We start from the raw sequence: 22,869 nt of genomic DNA, 5'->3' as shown, positions 1-22,869 counted from the left end.
TCTTGCAGGCTTTCACGGGACCATTTCCAGACTTACTGGCAGAGCTAGCTCAGAGCCTGGCACAGGGCAGCCAGCTGGTAATGTAATTCCTAGCAGAATCTCTTCTTGCTCAAATGGAATCATAGTGTCATTTTGGTTGGAAAAAAACCTTTAAAATCATTCAGTCCAACCACTCACCTCACACTGCCAAGCCCACCACTAAACCATGTCCCTCAGCACCTCAGCTACATGGCTTAACAATATCTCCAGGGATGGTGATTCCACCACCTCCCTGGGCAGCCTGTGCCAGTGTCTGATAAAACTCTCAGCTAAAAAAGTTCTTCCCAATCTCCAATTTAAACCTTCCCTGATGCAACTTGAGCCCATTTCCTCTTGTCCTATCATTTGTTACTTGGGAGAAGAGACCGAACCCCACCTCAATACAACCTCCTGTCAGGTAGTTGTAGAGAGTGACCGTGTCTCCATCCTCAGTCTCCTCTAAACTAAACATCCCCAGCTCCCTCAATCACTCCTCATCAGTCTTGTTCTCTAGACCCTTCACCAGCTTTGTTGCCCATCTCTGGACATGCTCCAGCACCTCAGTGTCTTTCTTGTAGTGAGGGGCCCACAACTGAACACAGCGCTCAGGCTATGTCCTCACCAGCACTGAGTACACGGGGACAAACACTGCCCTGGCGCTGCTGGCCACACTATTTCTGACACAAGCTGGGATGCCATTGGCCTTCTTGGCCACCTGGGCAAACTGCTGGCTCATGTTCAGCCGCTGTCAATTAACACTCCCAGGTCCTTTTCCCCCAGACAGCTTTCCAGCCACTGCCCCAAGCCTGTAGCATTGCATGGGGTTGTTGTGGCCCAAGTGCAGGACACGGCACTTGGCCTTATTGAACCTCACGTGATTGGCCTTGGCCCATCACTCCAGTCTCTCCAGGTCTTTCTGAAGAGCCTTCCTGCTCATAAACAGCAGCACCCTGCTTGGTGAGGGTGCATTTGATCCCCTCATCGAGGTCTTTGATAAAGAAGTTAAACAGAACAGGCCCCAGCATCAAGCCCAGGGGAACACCAATGGTGACTGACCAACAACTGGATTTAACTCCATGCACTACAACTCTCTGGTCCCAGCCATCCAGCCAGTTTTTCACCCATCTCAGAGTAGGTCCATCCAAGCCACAGGCAGCCACTTTCTCCAGGAAGATGCTGTGGGAGACTGTGTCAAAGGGTTTACTAAAGTCCAAGTAGACTATATATACAGCCATTCCATCATCCACTAAGTGAGTCACCTTGTCATAGAAGTGTCTACATGGAATTACAGAAACTCACTGCACACTTGTACTGCTTCCCACAAAACAGTAGTGTGAAAAAATCTGCAAGTGCCTCCAGCTGTTGTTCTGAAACTTCATTTAGACAGTACTAATTTAGCATCAGTGCAGGTTATTAATTCCTTCTAAATGTTAGTAGTGGAACAAAACATTATGCAAACACGGTTGGGGTAACCCAAAGTGGTATGTTACGTCTTGCCTCATGTCACCTTTCTTCTTTCCTTTCAAATTTGGAGCTAAATCAAATTTTGAAATATCATATTTTACCACAGACTAGAGTTAAATTTACATGGCCCAAATAACCCAGAAAACTGCTATGTACAAAATGTTGGTGAGAAAACTGAAACCACTGCTTCAAACTAAAACACGTTCTGTGCTTATGGATAACTATCTCGTCACCCGAATTGTCTGAGAATGTTATACTGCCCTTCTGATGAACAGATGGACAGCAAAGGTGATGACACATTGCACATACACTTATAAGCTTCAAGTTACTGCTAAGATCACTGATTTTCTCAGCAGAGCTCCTGCAGATCTGCTGCCTCCTGCAGAGGCTGCAGAGGTGATCGCTCAAAGACCTGAGTAGGAGCAACATGGATGAAGTTGCTCTGGGCAGAGACAAGGCAATGCCAGCACATACAGCAGCCCTTGGGGGTCTGCAAGGCATCGCCCAAGGGTCTGGGAAATGCCTGTAGCACACTCCACAGGGAATAAAACTAGATTATTAAGGGATAATAAAAATGCTCATGGATTTTCTTTCCCCTCGAACATCATATGCTTAGAACTGCATAGAACTTAGAACAGCAGCTGTCAAGCGCTCTTCCGCTGACTTGCTCTCTAACCAAAGGGAAAACCCGCAGCTGAAATTAGAATTTCTAGTTGGTCAAGAAAAGAGGAGACTGAAGGGGAATCTCATTCATATTTACAAATATCTAAAGGGTGGGTGTCAGGAGGCTGGGGCATCACTTTTTTCTATGGCATCTAGCAACAGGACAAGGGGTAATGGGATGAAGTTGGAACACAAAATGTTCAATTTAAATGTAAGAAAAAGCTCTTCACTGTTCAGGTGAGGGAGCCCTGGCCCAGGCTGCCCAGGGAGGGTGTGGAAGCTCCTTCCTTGGAGGTCTTCAAGACCCACCTGGACATGTTCCTATGCGACCTGATCTAGGTGAACCTGCTTCTGCAGGGGGCTGGACTAGACGATCTCTAAAGGTCCTTTCCAACCCTACCATTCTATGAAACTATGATTCTATGAAAGGTTGGGTGCTACTTAACCCCAGCAAGTGCAAGGAAATCTGCAGGGAGAGGAGGCTGCCACAGCAGAAGCTCTTCTTCCCTGCTGCTCCCAGCACACCAGATGCCTTTTTCCCTCTGGCACAGCCAGTAACTGTATTTTCAGGAAAAAAAAGGAGCACAGGAGGACAAGAAGGAAGAAAAGAAGGACAAACATGTAACATCCATTAGGATGAGCTGGCAAGATCATAGTCAACCAAAAGAGCATCAGTATTCTGGTTGGATTCAGAAGTTTCTGACTCTTTCAGCACCAATAACAAGTGATACTGATATCAGCAGGGAGCACTGTGACTGTGACCTCCCTCTCATATAACAGGTCACAGAACTTCCCTCAATTTAATTCCAGCTTCAAATCAAATAATTGAACTGGAGCTATATTTTAGAGAATCACCCAAGATTGATTTTAATATTTCCAGTGACAGACAATCAACCAGAGCCCAGGGTCAGATGCTCATAAAGTTAATTTTCCCCAGCCATTGAAAACATTCACCTCCTTTCTGGTCTGAATTATCCCAGTGTCAAATTGCAGCCTTTGGATGTTCACTTGCTAGGCTGGAAGAGGTTATATCATCACATTTCTCCTCCTCACCATGAAATTACTCCTTTGCCTTTAATAAAGCCAAGTGCACTGAGATCTTTGTGTCTCCTTGGCTATTGCAGCTTTTCTCTGCACAGTCACAGGTTCTCTTGGACCCTTTTGAATTCTCCTTCCCAGAAACAGATGTTCCAAGCCCAGGAATAACAAAACTTCCCCTCTTTTGCCTGTCCATACCCTCTAAATGCACCCAGGGACCATATTAGTCTTACACACCAGTGACTGGGACCTCTTCTTTACCCACCAGCCCCGCTTTGTGGCTCTGCACAAGTCTCTGCTTTCCAAGAGATGCAACCCACTCTGCTCTTGGATGCCTCGCCATGCTTGTGGCCATATTGAAATACTGTTTGCCTATATACCATTTGCTAAGCATTTCCTATCCCTCAGCATGCCATTTTCCCTGCAGGGTGTGTGGAGACAATGAGTGATGCATTAATATTCCAGCTCTAGGCACAGATTTGCCATAGCAACTGGCACCAATGATGATGGAGAGCTGAAGTCTAGGATAGCCAGTCTTGCACCCCTTTCTCTGCTCTATATAATCCCACTGCTCATCCACTACTCTTCCACTCCATTTATTCCCCCAGAGCTGAGGTCAGGGAAGGTGAGGCTCTTTACACAGTCCCCCTACTGCATCTCATTATGAGGCTTTTTGCAGTGGAATTATTTCTTTCATCTCTATGATAGCTTCTTGGAAGTCCATAAAGAGCCCAGAGGTAAGTGGACAAGAGTTAAGAGCCTCTATAAACAAACAGACAGAGGAAGGGTGGTAAATCCCAAAGGATCCTTGCCTGGCTTGTTTATAACACTGTGGCATTAGCAAGATCAGACTGGATGAGTTGCTCCTTTCACTCACTAACAAAAGCAGACCGAAAACACTATGAAGCAATTGTTCTACCAAACAAGTGAGCCACAAGATCAAGAAACAACAAAATCTGCAAGGAAGAGGAAGGAAGGGGAGAGAAATGTCACCTCAACAGCTCATTAGAGAGTTGCCTCCTCTAGTGAGCACAGCAGTCCTGTGTCCCAGCCTCAGGTAGTCCAAAGCCAGGTAGCCCAACCCCAGCCTGCTGCTTGCTCATTGGGAATGTCTGGAGGAGCCTGCAGGCAGATGCTGGAGCCCAGCCTAATGTCACTCTATCAGCCCAATAACACGTGGAGGGCAGATTCACCTTGAATGGTCTCAAAGCTGGAGCCATGCCCTGGGCAGGAGAAGCCCTGGGATGACACTGCCACATAGCTCTCAGGACAGGAGACTATGGGGGCAGTGAGAAGGAAAAGCAAGATCCCAAACACAATGTCTCTGTCTTAAATGCTCGGTGCTTATGTCTTTTCCTCTCCTCACCCTGCCTTTTCCTGCCACTCCACTTTTTTCTCTGGCATCTTTCCTTCTCCTTTGAAGATGGTCCCAGGAGAGCTCATGCTCTCACACTCTACAAGCTTTCAAAAATGAGCAGGAAAGGCTTAAGCCTCAGAGGCCAAGCAAAACTATCAAGGTGGGCTTTTCTACTTGGGCTGCCTTTACCTTTGCTTTACTGAAAGAGACTTGGGGGTCTCTTTAGAAACTTGCTTTGCTGCCCCTTGCTTTGCTCCAGAAACACTCTGTACTATTAAAAAATAGCATTGTCCTTGAAAAGCTGGCACAATGAGCCTGTCACTCACAGTTTCTGAAACATGAAGGATACTGAGAAGGTTGGCAACAACCCAGAGACAACTGGGCTACACACTGAGAGGTACCACAGCCAACATGTCGAAACTCCTGTGGCTCAAAGACAGAACCTTTCCAGGGGATGCTTTTTTGAGCATGTCTAGGGGACACTGCCCAGCAGGACAGAACAATCCCTGGGGGTCAGGGAGGCCAATACCCTGAGTTCCAGCAGCTCTCCCAGATGCACCAGCCTTCTCACGGGGCTGACCGGACAGGGCAACACAATAGTTGCTTCCCTCTTCACAAATACTATAATTGAAGCTACTGCACCACATTTTCATGACCCACAATGAGGGTCGGATGCCCAGGGGACCTTGGTTCCTGTTTAGTCACTGAGGGCAGGGATTTTCAAGGAGGTTGGCATATTGTATGCTGTATTTATCAGAAAATAGCCCTTAATGCAGCTGGTGCTACCCTCACACCATTGCACTGCAGCCTAAATCCAGCATCAACCCTGTCCCTTCACCACTCTCAAGCTGGTCAACAAGATGTTTTCTACTGACAGCAGCAAGTTGAAGGTGAAATTGAGGCTTTGCTGTGTGCAGGAAGGGGGTTTGATGCTTTGCACAGCAAGCAAGAGCCACAAGTAGGGAGTTAACCACATGTACAAGATGTTACAATCATAGAATCCTTACAGTTGCAAAAGACCTTTAAGATCATCCAGTCCAACCACTAACCTCACACTGCCAAGACCACCACTAAACTAAATGTAATTAAGATTTCTTAGCCCTCTGTAACCATCACATCCAAGTGCCTCACAGTTTTTCAGGCATTTATCTTCACAACACTGCTTGGCAAGAGATAGAGACAAGAGAAAAGGAGTAATTCACCCTGGGTCTTCACCATCAATGATGGAGCAAGAACTGGGCAAAAGCCTCCCAGGTTTCAGCTTAGCTCAATACATGAGCCCTTCTCTGCCTCTCAAGCATTGGTGGAGATGGTCAGCACTTCCTAACAGAAATCCTTCTCTCAACATACAAGGTGAAAGGAGGGAAGGAAAACAGGAAGAGAAAGGTTTTGCCTGGAGCCACAGAGCAGAGGAGAGGCAGGACCATGACCTGGGATCCAGAGATGCCCAACTCTGAGATGTCTATCCCAGATCCTGCAGCACAGGAGTTATTTCCAGATACATTTTTCTCACTCCCTGATTAGATTTGGAATTGACAAAGCATCACATCCTATTTCAACAGCAACCCAGCAGCAATAGATAACCGCTCCTGCAATTCTCATTGATATGTCATCAGAAAACTGCATTCCTTAAGAAGCCTTACAACAACTCCTGTAACTAGGGAATAGACACCCTGATCCTACAGAAGTCATTTTGACCACTGGCATGGAGACAAAGACTCTGTTTAAAATGTAGCAAAACCAGATTTCGTGATCTGAGGAGTAGCTCAAAAATAATATAACTCTTAAGCTTAAAATTTCTACTAGGAACCCAGCTGAAAAATAAATTCAGAATCATTTTCAGATACTTATGTTAAAAATACTGATGATGTACTAATATAAGCTTGTGGGTTTAAAGCACTTCTCATAAGTTCACTTAGAGTTCAGACAAAAGCAAAACAGGCAGAGGCACTCGTTGTCTCCGCTCTGTGCCACTGAACTGGAGCCCAAAGCAGTCAGGCCCCTTTCTCTTTCTTCTGTGACTCACAGCGTGCTCCTGAAAGAGATAATATTATTCCTAGAGAGAGCCTGTATCTTCAGTGTCTGCAGAAAAGTCCCCTAACTAAATAGAAGAAACCTGAGCTGCTAATATTTATTCATAATACTGAGCTTCTTGCATGCACAGAGATACGTGCACACACACTCGTTTCCACCAGCACAGAAAGCTGAAGCAAAATTCAGGCAAAATATGCCACATAAAGAGCAATACCTCTGCAGGAGTGGTCCATCTTGTTGTATTTGAAGAACCCACTTTTGCACTGGCAGAGGGCAATCCCATCGAAGTCGGTGCATTCAGAAGTTTCCTCGTCGCACTCGGGGTCCTTCTGCTTGCACAAGCTGCCAACTGTTGGGAAGAGGTGGCCAACATCAGCACAGTTCTCTCTGAACCCCTTGTTATGGACATTTGCTTTCCCCAGGCATCACACTCAGCTCACGTGCTGCTTTCATCTCCTTTGTTGTTGTTGTTTTTGAATAACATCTGTTCCATCAGCAGACAGTCAGCATTACTCTGTGTGACTATTTCTTGCATATCTACTGTCATTCGTACAGGCAAACAGAGGAGGTGAGTAACAAATGTTTCTGCTCAGAGGCAGAAGGGGAAATGAAAAACAAAAATTTGGTTTGGCTGGAGCTGAAGCACATTCACCCCCTGAGACAGTTCAACAAATCAATTTTTAAGTTTAGATCAAGCAAAACATTTCGCTCAGCCTAAAACAATTTTTTTCCCATTCCAATCTGAAGCACTGGATTTTCTCATTTTTCATACAAAGAATTTGTCTGCCCATTTACATTACTTCCAAACAGTGTTTTTACTTTAGGAAGTCAGGTTTCTTACAAAGAGCATTCAGTAAAACTCTGGGTAAATGATGGAGAGGAACCTCATGAGGTTCAACAATGGCAAATGCAGAGTCCTGCATATGGGAAGGAACAACCCCATGCACCAGCACAGGCTGGGGGTGACCTGCTGGAGAGCAGCTCTGCAGAGACAGACCTGGGAGTGCTGGTTGGTAATAAATTGAACATGAGCCAGCAATGTACCCTCGTGGCCAAGAAGGCCAATGGCATCCTGGGATGCATCAAGAAGTGTGTGGCCAGCAGGTCAAGGGAAGTTCTCTCTCTCTCTGCTCTGCCCTGGTGAGGCCTCATCTGGAGTCTTGTGGCCAGTTTTAGGCTCCCCAGCTCAAGAGGGACAGAGAACTGCTGGAGAGAGTCCAGCACAGGGGTATCAAGATGATCAGGGGACTGGAACATCTTCCTTATGAGGAAAGGCTGTGGGAACTGGGGCTGTTTAGTCTGGAGGAGACTGAGGAGAGATCTCACTAATATTTACAAATATCTAAAGGGTGGGTGTCAGGAGGTTGAAGCATCACTTTTTTCTATTGTATCTAGCAACAGGACAAGGGGTAATGGGATGAAGCTGGAACACAAAATGTTCCATTTAAACATAAGGAAAAACTATTTCACTGTCGAGGTGAGGGAGCCCTGGCACAGGCTGCCCAGGGAGGGTGTGGAGGCTCCTTCCTTGGAGGTCTTCAAGACCTGCCTGGACACATTCCTGTGTGACCTGATCTAGGTGGGACCTGCTTCTGCAGGGGGGGTTGGACTGGATGATCTCTAAAGGTCCTTTCCAACCCCCTACCATCTGTAAGTCTACGGTTCTATGATTGTGTCACCACATTCATTCTTTTTTTTATTTTTCCTGGGAGGTCCAAGGAAATGGAATAAAAAAAGGTATTAATGAGAAATAGGTTTTTATGGAAAATGTGTCACGTATTTGGCACCCACCTCCTGTAAATCTCTCCCTGCTAGATCCATCAAACTTGTCATTCTGCTCATTACAAGCTAGAAGACTTTACCAGAAGCATTGTATCAGGGGTAATGGCCAGACATAAGCTGATCAGGTCTACCAAAATTATTTCATTCAGTTCATGGTGGGAGTGTGGCTTCAAAATACAGCACGTTACAATGAGAGCGCACACTGAATTTCTCATCTCTGTGTTTGCTTTACCAAAATGACCCCAGGGATTTCCCACTAGACTCAGGCTAAACACTGCTGCCCTTCATCCTCAAAGCCAAACTGCAAAGCCTTGATCCTTGAAGTCACAGAGCTCCACGTGCAGAAGTTTCCTCGCAGGAGCCCATCTTTCAAGGGTGCTCACTCCCTGTATCCTGCCAGTACCTTTCATGGCTACATCTCCTATATTGCTCCCTCAGAAAGCAAAGACCAGGAGGCACAGGGCCACCACCACTGATGGGATCCACCTGGAGAAGACCCTGCACAACACTGACGTGCTTCTCCAGGTTCTTCTGTGTCATGCTCACGTTCCCACTATTCCCCAGAGAATCCTCATTCAGTACAGAAACCAAAAGATGGCAACTGTGAATCACCTACAACACCAAAGCTAAGCAGGCAGGAGAAGCAGAGCTCCCCATGTAGCCTCCAGCAGCTCTAATCCACTGCACTGGGGAATGTTGTCTCCTGGTTTTCACAGTTTCCCCACCTCCTGACTGCATGGGTAGAATTAGGGTTCTTGGGTTTTTTTGATCTGGATGGGGCCTGGTGTCATATCCCAGAGATGAAAGGCTGCTGTACAATACCTCTAATCCTGTGCTCACAGTGTTTTCAGAGAGAGGCAGATTTCTCACACATGTGGTGAAGATAAGGCTCCATATCTACATCCCTTTTGTACTGTAAGGCTCTTAAGATGACTCATTTAAATAACATTAAAAAGATTCAGAAGGGGTTTTTTTTCCAAACACCAAAATCTTTCACCCTATATTATAAAAGATGCCAAATAAAACATCCCTTTCCCCTCCCAACACAGTCCCTCCAGGTGGTACTTACTTCTGTGGAGAGGTTTCAGGCTGGAGATGAACTGACAGGCTTCGGTGGGGGATTTGCAAGCTCGAATGTAGCTTTTCACGCTGCTGATAACATCGTACAAAGTCACATTAGATGCTAAAGAGAACGTGGATTGCACTGAAACACGCACCAGATCTGCCTCCCTAACAGAAAACAAAACAAAACAGCCCTCAGTATCACAGGTCAGTCTGATATCATCATTAGCACCTTATACATGGGACTCTTGTTAAGGCACATTATGCACAGGGCTCTCACTGCCACCAGTGATGCTTACCACAGCCACAATATTGCACACACACTGAATCAGCCCTGCATTGCAACAGACCTTACAAACTGGCTAAATTTAATACACAGAGAGGTACATTTAGGGCTGCAAAGGGTGCTGGCAGCTCATTTTGAAACCAGCCACAAATCCCTCCTGCGCAGCTCACAAGACCATCCCCAAGCTGCCCAGGCTGGACGGAGGGTACCAGGAAAGCCAGGCAAGGTGGTCAGGCATCCCCCATGGCCTGCACTACCATCAGGCTGGATGGCATCAAGTCCAGCACTGACTCAAAATGCAGAACATGGATCTCAAGTCAAACACCCCAAACACTCCAGTTTCTCATTCTTCCCCTGGCAGCCTGGGCCTTACCTGCTTGCCTTAACTGTGGAGTGGTGGTACCCTGGCAAGCCTGACAGCGATGCATCCAGCTGCAAGGAAGAAAGAGCAGCTGTTAGTGCCCTGGGGAAAGATGGAGGGAGGCAGGCTGATGGGACACAGCCTGGAATGGCCCTCCTGGGTCATCCACACCATTCTCTGCATTTGCCAGAGCTTCCTGCTGAGGCTGAGGGGACTTTGAGCATCCCAGCATTTCAGCTGCTCCATGAGAAAAGATATGCTGTCCTGCTGCCAGCAACAGATGGCAGAAGCCATCATTGTGCAGCCTTGGACAAATCACCTACTCCAAAAAGAGTGGGGATGAACTGCAGCCAGCTAACAGGGGCTGCTAACAGGACAAACTCATCCCTCTGCTGCTGTCTTAACAGCATGGACAGGGCAGGAGAGAGGACTGTGCTGGGATTTAAAAGTGGATGTCTCACCAGTCCCATTTACACCAAACTGGGATGGTTCAACGATCAAAAACACTAAATGCATGCTACAGAGTCTCATGGCTCCACATGACAACAGTAAGAGCAACGAAGGGGACCTGTCCCAACAGTATTGGCAAAGCCCTGGCAACCACACTCACCATTGCCAGGATTTCACCCTCGACGTGGAGGAGCTCTGCATACTTCCCATGGGTCATGTTCAGTTTCAGAGGAACCTGGCCAATAAATATTCGTACTAAAAGGAAGAATAAGATGCATTAGTCAGAACACACACCTCCATGCCATATGTAGCTGTGGTTTTATCCACACAAGCTGTCTGCCTGGAAAACTCCTTCATGCAGCAGCAGCAAACTCATGTCTGAGAGTCACTGCCCCAGTACAGCAAAGTCCCAGCCTTGGGATTTTTTTTCCCAAGGGTTGCTGCAATGTTCCCACAGCCTCAGTCAAATTCCAGAGCTCCATGCTGCTGAGCAGCCAGCATTTCACTGCAGCATTCACACATTTAAATTAGTGTTTATTTCTGTGTGAAAAGGACCCCTGAACACAGAGAGAGATGAGAAATTTAGTAACAAGAGAACTTCAGGTACCAAAGCTATTTGCAATAATTTGGGGCAAATATGTCAAATCTCTCACTCTGCCAGGGAAGGAAAGCAGATCAGCAAGTCACGATAAAGCACTGTAGAAAGGACATTTTCATTTTTCAAATCATTGGACAGAATGAGCAATGACATTTGAAAAGAGGCCCAAAAGATGCATTTTTCTGTGCTTAGATTAATATTTGATTCACGGCAGCTGAATGCAATAATCCGAGTTGTCCAGACTCAGAGAGATAATATCCCTAAATCTTGTATTAAATGTCATGAGATACTCAGTGGAAATGAGAACTCAGGCCTCTTAAGTTTTATGTTACAGCAGAAAAACAAATACAGTCACAGATAACATTATAAAGACTCCGATTCCTTCCCATTTTTTCCCATCCACAGAGCTTATCGTCCCCACAAATTTTATACTGGACAGCTCTAATGTAACAACTCTGGGTAAAAATGAGAATCACCTTCACTGTATTTATATAATCTGCTCATATTCCAGTTCAAGGCATGATCAAAACAACTCTCTAAATTAGAAGCTGACACATTCCAACTCATAGAACTATTTCAAAACACCCTTCAGGGACACCTCACCCATGTTTCCTTAGCAAAATTTCCATGCCTCTAATCCTGGCTGATTAAGGGTCAGAAAAACCTCTGGCAAAACAAATTCCCCTTTACAATGGGACACTGTAAATCCTTGAGATTGAGAGTCCTCTGATAGAAAGGAGGGAGGGGGTCAGAACCTGAGCTCCAACTAATAACTGTGCTGCATGAAAAAATGCTAAAGGTATGAAACAAGACCCTGATCTTACAAAGACTTTCATGGGTGCTTAATTTTCCACACAGGGCTGATCCCACTGAAGTCAGGCTACACAATAGCCCCACTTGCCTCCCCCAAACCAAGCACCATCACCTGGCTTTGCAGGGCTGGGAGCTCCCATAAACTGCTTAGAGTGCTTTTTAGGGGGTTATAAAACACATTAGGAACAGAAAGGGCACATCTGTCCTTACTAACAAGGCTGAGCCCATCACTCTGATGCTGTGCTTTTAAGGAACCCTCAGCCATCACTGTGCCTGCTCCCAGGGGCACCCCAACACCACTGGCATCACGCGCTACACTTGGATAAACACTGAGAGGCTCTTGTTAAAAGCAGTGGCTGAGAGGAACATTAAGCTCCTGAACTAGTCTGAGCATAGGTGAATTTGTTTTAGAAGATTACAGATAGTTACTTCTATGTTTCTCTCCCCTGGTTTTTCACTTTCCTTACCTAAATTGCACTTTCCTTTTTCCAGCTCGTATCCAAGAGGACACTGACAGATATAGGAGTCACGGGTGCTGTTGCAGGTGGCCAGCGCAGGACAAGGGTTGGAAAGACATTTATCCACATCTACAAATGCAGAAAAAAACACCAGACCATAGTTACAGTATCACAACAAGATCAGCTTGGCTCCTCTTTTGTGACCCCCTGAGCATTATCAGATGCTTCACAGCATCATTTGCATTTACTATTTATCCTGTTCTTAATTATTCTGTTGAAGCTGAAAGAGTAAATACAAACCACCTTCTCTTGAATATTCATTCAAAAGCCCTTGGGATCCAGCATGCTGATCTATGTTAATAAGAACACCCAGCTTGCCTACAGCACTGCCCATCTGCACATCTCAGGGTGCTTTTCAAACAGCCCTAAAGTTACAGACAAAGAGAGTGAAGAAGGGACCTCGACAGCCAGAGCTCGACATGGAAGCACAAATCCCTTCACCAAAGTCACAGAATCACAGAATCTTAAGGGTTGGAAAGGACCTCGAAAGATCATTCAGCCTAACTCCCCTGCCAGAGCAGGACCACCTAGAGTAGGTCACACAGGAACTCCTCCAGGTGGATTTTGAATGTCTCCAGAGAAGGAATTCCAGAGAAGCTATCCAATACTTCATTTTGAAAAAAGAACCAAAACACCATGCCCTAGTCAGAAATGCTCCTCTTGCTGTGTGTACAGCTCACACGAGCACAAGTGTGTGTCACACACGTGTGCAAGCAGTGTGCAGTACTTTGCATTCTGGTAAACAGCCAAACTTGGTATTTAAAGTGAAGAGTAACCTGGGAAAATTGTGAATCAGTTGGTAAAAAGGATACATAACCTAAATTTTTCAACAGAAAGAATCTATTCCCCTACAGTGAATTTTTTGTGTGTGTGTGTGTAGCCACAGCTATAATTAAAATCAATCAGCCTGAGAAATAACCTTTAAATACTTAATTGTTGGATGGAATATGTACTATTGCCAGAGATTAATGCAATTAGCACACACATTATCCTACAGTGGCACGAGGGCAAGGCTCCTGAACTAAACAAACAATCAATTTCCATTCATATAGAAGTTTGGTTAATGTATTTACTTGAGAAGATAAGGAGTCTGGCAGTGATACCAAATGGCTTTAATAGCACACAGCAAGACTATAGCAGGTAGCCTATAAGGAGAAGCAACAGACCCTTGAGTGGGAGATTATTGCTTGAGGTGGGGAGAAAACAACCATAGGTCATAAAAAGAGAAGTTCCCACACAAATACCAGGTGCTGACCAACCATCTTTTCTGATGAATAAGATAGATATTGATTGATATTGATCAAGACTGTCAACTGATCAACAAATATAAAATGCATCCCACACTTACCTGCAAGGCCAGTCAGCTTCATTTTCCTAAAATTCTCCAATTTCAGCTTACCATTTTTATCAGCAATGTTCACCAAAATGCTCAAGCTTTTCCAGCAGCTCAGCTGGACTGCTAAACCCTCCTTAGCTTAAAAACACCAACATGGAGACCAAGTTGTTCTCCTCAAACTCTGCAGACCACAAGACTTGTCATACATACATCATCCCCTTGAAGACCCTTAAAAGGGACTCAGGCATTCCTGCCCTCTGTATTGGGTTTGTGTGGCAAGGTTTTGGCAGTGGGAGAGTATGTATAGAGGTGGCTTCTGTGAGAAGATGCTAAAAGCTTCCCTTATACCTGACAGAGCCAGTGCCAGCTGGCTCCAAGAGAGACCTGCTGCTGGCCAAGCCTGAGCCAATTAACCATGGTGGTAATGCCTCTGTGATTAACACATCTGAGAAGGGAATATCCACCTGCAGCCCATGGAGGACACTATGCCAGAGCAGGTGGATGCCCAGAGGAGGCTATAACCCACCCAGGAAGTCTGTGCTGGAGCAGACTCTTGGCTGGACCTGTGGATCCAAGGACAAAGAGGAGCCCAGGCTGGAGCAGGTTTGCTGGCAGGATTTCTGACTCCATGGGGGACTCATGAGGGAGCAGTCTGTTCCTGAAGGACTGCCCTTCTCCCCTGCGGAAGGGACCCACATTGGAGTAGTTCATGAAGAACTGCAGCCTTTGGGAAGGTCTCACAGAGGACTGTGTTGGAGCAGGGGAAGTATGAGGAATCCTCCCCCAAGAGAAAGCAGTGTCAAAAGCCATCTGTGATGAACTGCCCATAACCCCCCTTCCCCATCCCCCGGTGTCACTGCAGGGGAGGAGGTAGAGACCTGCAAGAAGGGAGGAGTGGGGGGAAGGTGTTTCAAGATTTAATTTTTATTTTCTCATTACCATTCTCTTTTCTCTTGGGCAAGAAATTAGTAATTTCCCCAAGCCTATGTTTTGCCTGTGACAGTAATTGCTGAGCCATGTCCCTGTCTTTACCTCAACCGATGAGCCTTTCACTACATTCCCTCTCCCCTGTCTGGTTTAAGGAGGGCGAGTGATAGAGCAACTCTGGTGAGCCCCTGGCATCCAGCCAGAGTCAACCCACTGCACCCATTCATCCCTGGCCCCACCACTGATAATCACCATCAGACACATTACCTGTTGCTGGAGATGATGTCCTCAGCCTGGCTGTGCTACTCGATGGAGGAACGGTGGTTGTTTTGGTAGCAGCCAAAGTGGTTGTAATGCTCACAGTGGTCTTGCTGGTTGGAGGGGCTTCAGAAAGACTCGTAATAGGGATGTTTTCCTCAGTGACTTTACCAGGCCTTGCAGTGGTGGGATCCACAGCTTCTGTGCTTTCACTAGTGGTATACACATGCTTTGTGGCTGCGGGCGTTTGAGCTCTGTGGGCTTTCACGGTGCTAACATCACCTGAGGTTGGCTGGCGACTGCCCGGCGTTGTCAGCACAGAAGGTTTCACCGTGGTCAGTGCTACCACAGGGATGATGACGCTGTGGTTTGTTGCACTTGGTGAGGGACTAAGGGGTGCGTCAGTCGGCCCAGCCCCTGGGGCATCGCTGGCTGTGGTGAGCAGCGGCGTTGCCCTCCCGAAGCTGCTCTCCCAGGCAGTGGCGGTTCTCGGCAAGGCGGCTTCTGTTACCGTCACGGCAGTGGACACAGACACACGTCCACTGTGCTCCATGGGTGCCGTAGGGAGAAGAGACCCGGTGGAGGTGAAGCTGGTGTTGTTTTGGGACTGGTGCGTGATGCTGTGCTTGGTGGTCTCTCTGGATGAGCTCCCGGACACGGCGGCTGTGGAAGGCACCCTCCTGCCCACTGTCGTAGCTCCAGAGGTGCTCGCTTGCTCGCTGTCATTGGACTGTGAGACTGACGACGGTGATGAAAACAGAGGCAATAAAGATGCTAAGGAGTAAGATGGGGAAAGCAACGAGGAAGTGGGCAAGGAGGATGACAAAGCCTGCAGAGGGGGGGAAGATGCCATCACAGGGGATGACAGCGGCTCAGTTGACTGCGATGACGTAAAGGGGTAAGGTGGTGGTGGTGGTGTCGATGACAATGAGTGATGCAGTGATGACAGTGAGGAAGAGGCTGGAAATGTTGATGAAGATAAAGATGATCTGTCAGTGGTCAACAGCTGAGGGTCAGTGTTGAAGAGAGTAGTATTTTGCACACTGCCTGCAGAAGCAGATGTCGACAGTTTGGAAGAATGTACGAGCAATGGCTCTGTAGATGGTTCAACAAAACCACCATCGCTGGACACGTTGCTCCTGTCCTGTGCCACAGAAGATTTTGATGAATCAGAAGGGTTGGAAATTTCAGAAAAAAAGGTGGAACTTTCTGAAGAGTCAGCAGAGGTGCTGCTATTTGAGATAGACAGCAGGGTCCTCTCTCCTCCTCTGGTATATGTGGTTGAAATGTATGTGCCATCCGTATGAGAAACTGAGGTCCTTTTCTCAGCATCAAGGCTACCTGGCTGATGGCTACTTGAAAAGCCTGCAGTAAAAAGGACAGAATACATTAGAAAGACAGAGTAATATGAAAGTATTTTGATGTCATGTTAAAATCACTTGCTAAATACATAAAATATTCTTGTCTGTGAACTGGCCCATGGTCATCTGAAAATTTAGAGCACCATCCAAGCACAGGCATTGGATCAGAAGTCTTATGCAATCCCTAATTGATTCTAAAATGGTGAACTCTGACAGACACAAGGCTTCTCTGAAACAAGTAGGTTTCTAAAGTAGTCTTCTTCCAGTATTGCATTTCTAATACCATTGAGCATTTATCGTTCCATGATATTTTGTGGCAAGCTAAGCAGGAAAACCCATCTGTTCTCTTTATCACTCATAATTTCTAAAACTTATATCATCTCCCTCTTATCCTCCATTCCCAAGTAATGAATATCCCTCTTCTTCAGTCAATTTGGTTTTAGACAGTGAACCTCCTGCATCTGCAGAATGAAATTATTACGCTAATTTGCAGCTTATCCTGAACACATTGATTGAAGACTTTGCAGTTAGGAAACCCTAAACGAGGATTCCAATTATTTAGCACAAAAGGTGCAGTCAATCTCATCATACAAATGTCAGGATGAACAGCTAAGTTCAGCAATCTCTAAAAATAAAAAATAGGGTATTGAAAACTTGGTTTAATTCTACAATTGACTTAGGTCATCATCGTAGAATCGCTTTGGTTGGGAAAGATCTTTAAGATCATCAAGTCCAACCACTCACCTCACACTGCCAAACACATCACTAAACCATGTCCCTCAGCACCTCAGCTACACGGCTTTTAAATATCTCAAGGGATGGGGACTCTACTACCTCCCTGGACAGCCTGGGACAGAATCTAACAACCTTCTTGGTTAAAAAGTTCTTCTTCATCTCCAATCTAAACATCCTCTGGTGCAACTAGATCCCATTTCCTCTTTTCCTATCACTCATTGCTGGAGAGAAGAGACCAATCCCCACCTCGCTACAACCTCCTTTCAGATAGCTATAGAGAGTGATCATGTCTCCCTTCAACCTCCTCTTCTCCAGGCTAAATAACCCCAGCTCCCTCAGACACTCCTCATCAGACTCGTTCTCCAGACTCTTCACCAGCTTTGTTGTCCATCTCTGGACAATCTCCAGCACCTCAATGTAGTGAGGGGCCCAGAACTAAACACAGCACTCGAGGCGTGACCTCACCAGTGCCCAGTACAGGAGAACAATCACTGCCCTGGTCCTGCTGGTCACACTATTTCTGATACAAGCCAGGATGCCATTGGCCTTCTTGGCCACCTGGGCACAATGCTGCAACACTTGAAAACTGTGAAACACTTCTAAAAGCATTACCCAAAATAAACTAGTCAGGATAGAAAGGAATAATGCAGGCTTTAGGTCCTTTGATGAAAGCATCTCCCCTGAGCAAACCCATGGGTGGCACTGCATGTCCTAATGAATGAGAAGTTTGTATACAAGGTAGAGAAATGCAGAACAGTGTGAATTTCTCCCACTCCCCAGCCAGGACACTAACTTACTTGTGTGTACGCCAGGAGACACTAACTTACTTGTGAGGTCATCTTGGAATGAAGAGTAAGTGGGTATCTTGGAAGAACGCTCAAAGAGAATCTCTGTTGCAAAGCCTGTGAAGCCTCCAGTGCTGGTGGAGGCATTGGTCATCCTGTTCTGCTCCACTGGCCCTGCTCCTGCCTCAGCTGGCCCCAGAGGGCTGCCGGTCTCGGTGTAGGAAGTAGAGCTCTCCGTGCCCATGGCCAGTGTGCTGTCTGTCACTGAGTGCAGCATCACCTCTCCACTGCCAGTGGATGCACTGTACACACGGTCAGTGACGGGCCTGGATGTTCTTTCCTCAGCACTCGAGCTGCTTAGGAAATGACGGCTGCTGCCCATGGCTGGAATAGGATCAAAAAGCAGGCATCTGATTTTATCATCTCAGAGAAGAGAGCACTTGTGAGTTCTACAATAATTCTGTTTGGAAATGCAGATTAATAAAATTGCACGGATAAACACAGATTAAATACAGATTAAGTAGATCTCCATATCTGCCACCTTAAATGTGGATTTAACAAAGCCTACTCCAAAGAAACAGGACTGTCTAAATACATGGAGATAATGAGTACCATTAGAGTCATAACAGCATGTTTATGTTACCCAACCCAGGCAGGTAGTAGATGTGTCCTACAGCAAGAAGCTACATGTCTCATGCCTCAGACTTTTTTGTTAAGCATCAGCAACTGCAGAAATACAACATTAAGGAGTAGAATGACCACTGCTTAGAAATCCTGCCCACACCTGCAACAGCACTGACACGTGTTGGTGTTCATATCAATCCCATGGAAGAGGGGGAACAAGAGACAGTCTGATTTTTCTGAATTCAAACATCATCCCAGACTTCAGAAAAACTCACTGGAAGGTTCAGCAGCAGCTGAGAAGGAGGTGGAGGCCCTGGAGGAAAGGGTGACCTTGGGCTCTGAGTACTCTGCTTGGCCAGACGAGACATGCCCCTTTTCGGGCCATGCTGTGGAGGATGGCAGGGGACTGGTGAGGGGCTCCACAGCCATGTCCAGGTGAGATGTGGGGTTTTCTGACACTGTGCTCCACGTGTCATGGTCAGTTGCAGCCTCAGATGTTCCCTCCTTGTGTCTGGAGAGTGTGGTCAAGATGTACGTTGTCTCTGTAGGAGCGCCAGAAACTCTTCTTCCTCTCTCTGGAACTGCAATACAGAGATATACATAGATGTATTTATATATATATATATATATATTTATATTAAGAATATCTTTGAGGCCTCTACAGTGACCAAAACCCGAACTTTTCAATCCTCACAGCAGAGGTGGTACTTAGTGAGCAGCATCACTTATTTACTAAGTGAGGTTCTCAGGTGGTTTGTACTTCTCTCCTTTACACCAGACAAATAGAAGAGTTTTTGGTGCACAGCATTTATGAGAGAGAACACCAGCAGGGAGATAGAACCTGGTCTTTAATGTCCTACACAACTCTCCTTGGGTGGATCAGTGGGTTTGAAACCAGCTCTGGTGTGACCTTGGCAGCACGGCTGAGGCCAAAACACATGGTTACCGGGATATAAGAAATGGTAAAAGGTCTATTGATCCCTTGGCACATCTTGTGCCAGGCTCCTCCAGGCTGAGGGCTGAGACCAAGGCTCCATGCCAGCCTTTGCATGTGGCCCAGAAGAGCTGCCTGGCTGTCTAGATCCAACATGAGAAGTGTTGCCCAAGTGCCATGAGGCAAAAAACTCACCAAGCATGCAGTGCTGACACCTTTCACAATAAAGCAGGCTTACTAAAAAGGCAAATCCAGTTTAAGGCTAGAAAAGGGAGGGTGGGAGCTCAGGAAGAGGGTGAGGAGGAAGGATGCCCTGCATGGTAAGCCAGGAAACCAAAAGACCCACCTGAAGCACTTGGTGAAGGTGAAGGCACTGAACTGCTGGGAGAAAATACAGGCAGTGTCTTTGTTGGAAGGTCAGTGGCTTCAGCATCGTTCTGTGAAACATCACTGTGCCTCGCAGTGTCTGTGGCTGATGTGGATAGAAGGACTACATCCAAGGAGCTGGTGTGGGGCAGAGTGGGAGCAGAGCTCCCTGCAGTGCTGGATGTTGCACCAGGGCCTGGCATGGGCACTGTGCTCCTCTCCCCAGCACTCGTGGCTGTCACCGAGCTGGGCAGACTGCTGAGAGGAGCATCGGGCAGGTGTCCTGCTGCAGAGGTCTGTTCTGCTGCAAAAGGGCAAAGCAAAATGGATTTATAGATCCTAAGCTATAAACAGGTGGGTGTGCTCTCTCACATCACCACCCTCAGGCTGGTGGCACAGATAAAATGTGGCAGGAGACCTACAGCTGGAGAAAACACTAACTGTGAAGACACAATCCTTTCCTGTGCAAGGTGTGGGTTCTCCTCTCCTCTACTCTGCCCTGGTGAGGTGTCATTTGGAGTCCTGTGTCCAGTTCTGGGCTCCCCAGCTCAAGAGGGACAGGGAGCTGCTGGATACAGTCCAGCACAGGGCCACCAAGATGATCAGGGGACTGGAGCATCTTCCTTATGAGGAAAGGCTGCGGGAACTGGGGCTGTTTAGTCTACAGAAGAGTAGATTGAGAGGGGATATCATTAATATTTACAGATATCTAAATGGTGGATGTCAGGAGGTTGGGGCAGCACTTTTTTTTTCTGTAGTGTCCAGCAGCAGAAGAAGGGGTATTTTAAAGAAGCTGGAACACAAAAAGTTCCACTTAAAACTTCTTTACTGTTGAGGTGAGGGAGCCCTGGCACAGGCCTCCCAGGGAGGGTGTAGAAGCTCCTTCTCTGCAGGTTTCCAAACCTGCCTGGACACGTTCCTGTGCCCCCTGATTGATGGGGAGCTATTTCAGCAAGGGTTTGGATGGGATGATCTCTAAAGGTCCCTTCCAACTCCTACCATTCTGTGACTATGCTTCTAGGAGGTGCTGCTCACAGGAGGACACGAGGAGGGCACAAGGAACAAGCCGTATGAGCTCTGTTGGGTTCCCTTCCTTTCAATGCTGTTCCCAGCACCACAGTCCCTCTGCAGGCACTGTGCACCTGCAGCACCTGCACTCAGTGGTGGGGGCTTATGGCAGCACCAAACTCCTGCTACTCAAAACGAGGCATAATTGCCATTGTCCAGCATCTCCAAGTTACCCTCACTCTTCCATACAGAGCAGATGGTGGAGGTCTACAGGAGAGCTCACCTGGGGAAACGCTCTCTGAAGCAGATGGGGAGCCTGCAAGCAACGGTTCCATGGACAACATGGTGGGACCTCTGCTGCCACCACCCTGGGGCCCCAAAGAGGTCCAGGTATGATCTGGAGCGTGGATGGTTTCAGTACCAGTGGTGTAAATCTCTGTTGTTTGGGCCAGCCTGGTGCTGGCTGGCAGAGACCTTAACGTCCTCCCTCCACCCTTGGCGGCTGTTGCGGAAACGGAGGTACTGGCGGTGGGGGAATCGGTTCTTCTCTCTGTTGACAGGATGCTGAATAACACATGGCTGCCTCCAGTAGCTAAGATGTGATAAAGACACAATTTACATTTTCACATGTGTGAAACTATAAGCAAGCAGACAAGCTTTCTTTCAGTAGCACCCAGAGGCAGCAAGTACGAGCAGAACCAGAAAATATGAGATGTCAGTCGAGAGAAAATAGGAAACTTCCGAAGATATGAACCCTTCCTACAGAAATCTGTCTTCTAAAAAATATACTATTGCATAAAAACTGTTGAACTACGAACACTGTGCACTCGACTTCACCATTACGTGCCTGAGTGCATTCCATGCTTCTAGAACAAACAAATACCATAACAACGCAGAAGAGCCTGGAAGCTGGTTCAGACAAAGCACAGCACAGAGTAGTGTGAAGGTCTAAGAGCAGGAAAAAACAGGACTGGGGGATCTGATGCCTTCAGCACCATGGCAGAGTCTAGGATCAAACAGTGGCATGAGAGACCACATTCAAAGTTGCCTTAAATTTGTCAGGCTGGTTTAATTTCTGGGAAGCAGAACAGTCCAAGGGGTAGGAGAGAGAGCAGGAACCAAAGTCCAGTCCCTGGAACTGCAGGGACATGATCTAATTCTTCTTGCTTAGTTGTCTTGCCTATAAAATGGAGACAGCCACTGGAGATAGTAAAAAGAGATCTGTGATTTGGAAGCTAATTCTTTTTCTTTGGTTTATGAGACTTTCCACAGATGTGCCCTTTCTGTAAAAAACCCAAACCACTTTTTTTGGTCAAGCAAGAGCTGAAATATCTCAGACACAAAATCAGACTGCATCCTTCCAAGCAATATACTTTGCATAGCAGCAAAGAGTCAGGCAAATGTAAGACACAGTCACAGTCCTCCTTTTACTTAAGAGAGAAATGGCATTTCACTTCTAACTTGAGTTTACCTGGGGAAGGATCTCCCAAAGGAGAGCGAGAGCGTGTTAGTGAAGGGTCTGGCACCCGCTCAGTGACATCTGTGATTCCTCTGGGCTCACGAACTCTGTAGGTGTCTCTCACAGATGACAGGGATGAAGACTGGACCGTGCCCAAGGTCCTGTACATGTCACTACTGGACATGGAGACTTCTGCTGCCCATGAGCTGCTGCCTGTGACAGAGCTCAGGGGCCTCCCGCTGCTGCTGGTGGCCGTAGCTGAAACGAAAGCGCTGGTGGGAGAGGAGGTAAAGGGTTTCTTCTCTGTCATTGAGCTCATAACTGATCTGTGGCTGCTCCTGACACCTGAGACAATAAAACCAGTTTTGATTTATGCACATAGAGCTATACAGTAGGTGGTTGTTTGTACAGGATGTATTTCTGTGCTGTTTGTTGAGAACCAAGCTGGAAAAGGCACTTCTCTGGGAAGAGGTGAATCCCTTATGCTCAAGTACATGTGGCTTACAAAAAGCCATGAAAACCTCTACTTAAAAGCATGGTTTTTAACTGCAGGCTGTGCACAAAACCTAATTTCTGAGTTTAAGCTGCCTTCAAGCCTGTTTAAATCAGGAGTATACACCTCTAACTTCAAA

At 46.8% G+C, this 22,869-nt stretch overlaps 1 protein-coding gene across 4 annotated transcripts in view; it reads right to left on the bottom strand.

The window, feature by feature from the left end:
• Positions 1-22,869, bottom strand: part of HEG1 (heart development protein with EGF like domains 1) — a 59,777-nt gene that overhangs the window by 10,780 nt on the left and 26,128 nt on the right. For 3 of the 4 annotated variants that reach the window (XM_062005230.1, XM_062005231.1, XM_062005233.1), the window contains 11 exons: positions 22,250-22,582; positions 21,062-21,370; positions 19,751-20,074; positions 18,746-19,051; positions 17,889-18,230; positions 14,975-16,330; positions 12,394-12,513; positions 10,676-10,770; positions 10,078-10,136; positions 9,426-9,586; positions 6,789-6,923 (listed from right to left, as the gene is read on the bottom strand). In XM_062005230.1, coding sequence (XP_061861214.1) covers positions 6,789-6,923; positions 9,426-9,586; positions 10,078-10,136; positions 10,676-10,770; positions 12,394-12,513; positions 14,975-16,330; positions 17,889-18,230; positions 18,746-19,051; positions 19,751-20,074; positions 21,062-21,370; positions 22,250-22,582 — 3,540 coding nt within the window. The remainder of the gene's footprint in view (positions 1-6,788; positions 6,924-9,425; positions 9,587-10,077; positions 10,137-10,675; positions 10,771-12,393; positions 12,514-14,974; positions 16,331-17,888; positions 18,231-18,745; positions 19,052-19,750; positions 20,075-21,061; positions 21,371-22,249; positions 22,583-22,869) is intronic. The other variant, XM_062005232.1, reaches the window with a different exon arrangement.

The sequence above is a fragment of the Colius striatus genome, chromosome 11, assembly GCF_028858725.1.
Source record: "Colius striatus isolate bColStr4 chromosome 11, bColStr4.1.hap1, whole genome shotgun sequence".
NCBI classification, from domain to species: Eukaryota; Metazoa; Chordata; class Aves; order Coliiformes; family Coliidae; genus Colius; species Colius striatus.
Note: the sequence above shows the minus strand (reverse complement) of the source record. Positions and strands in the feature narration are given on the sequence as shown.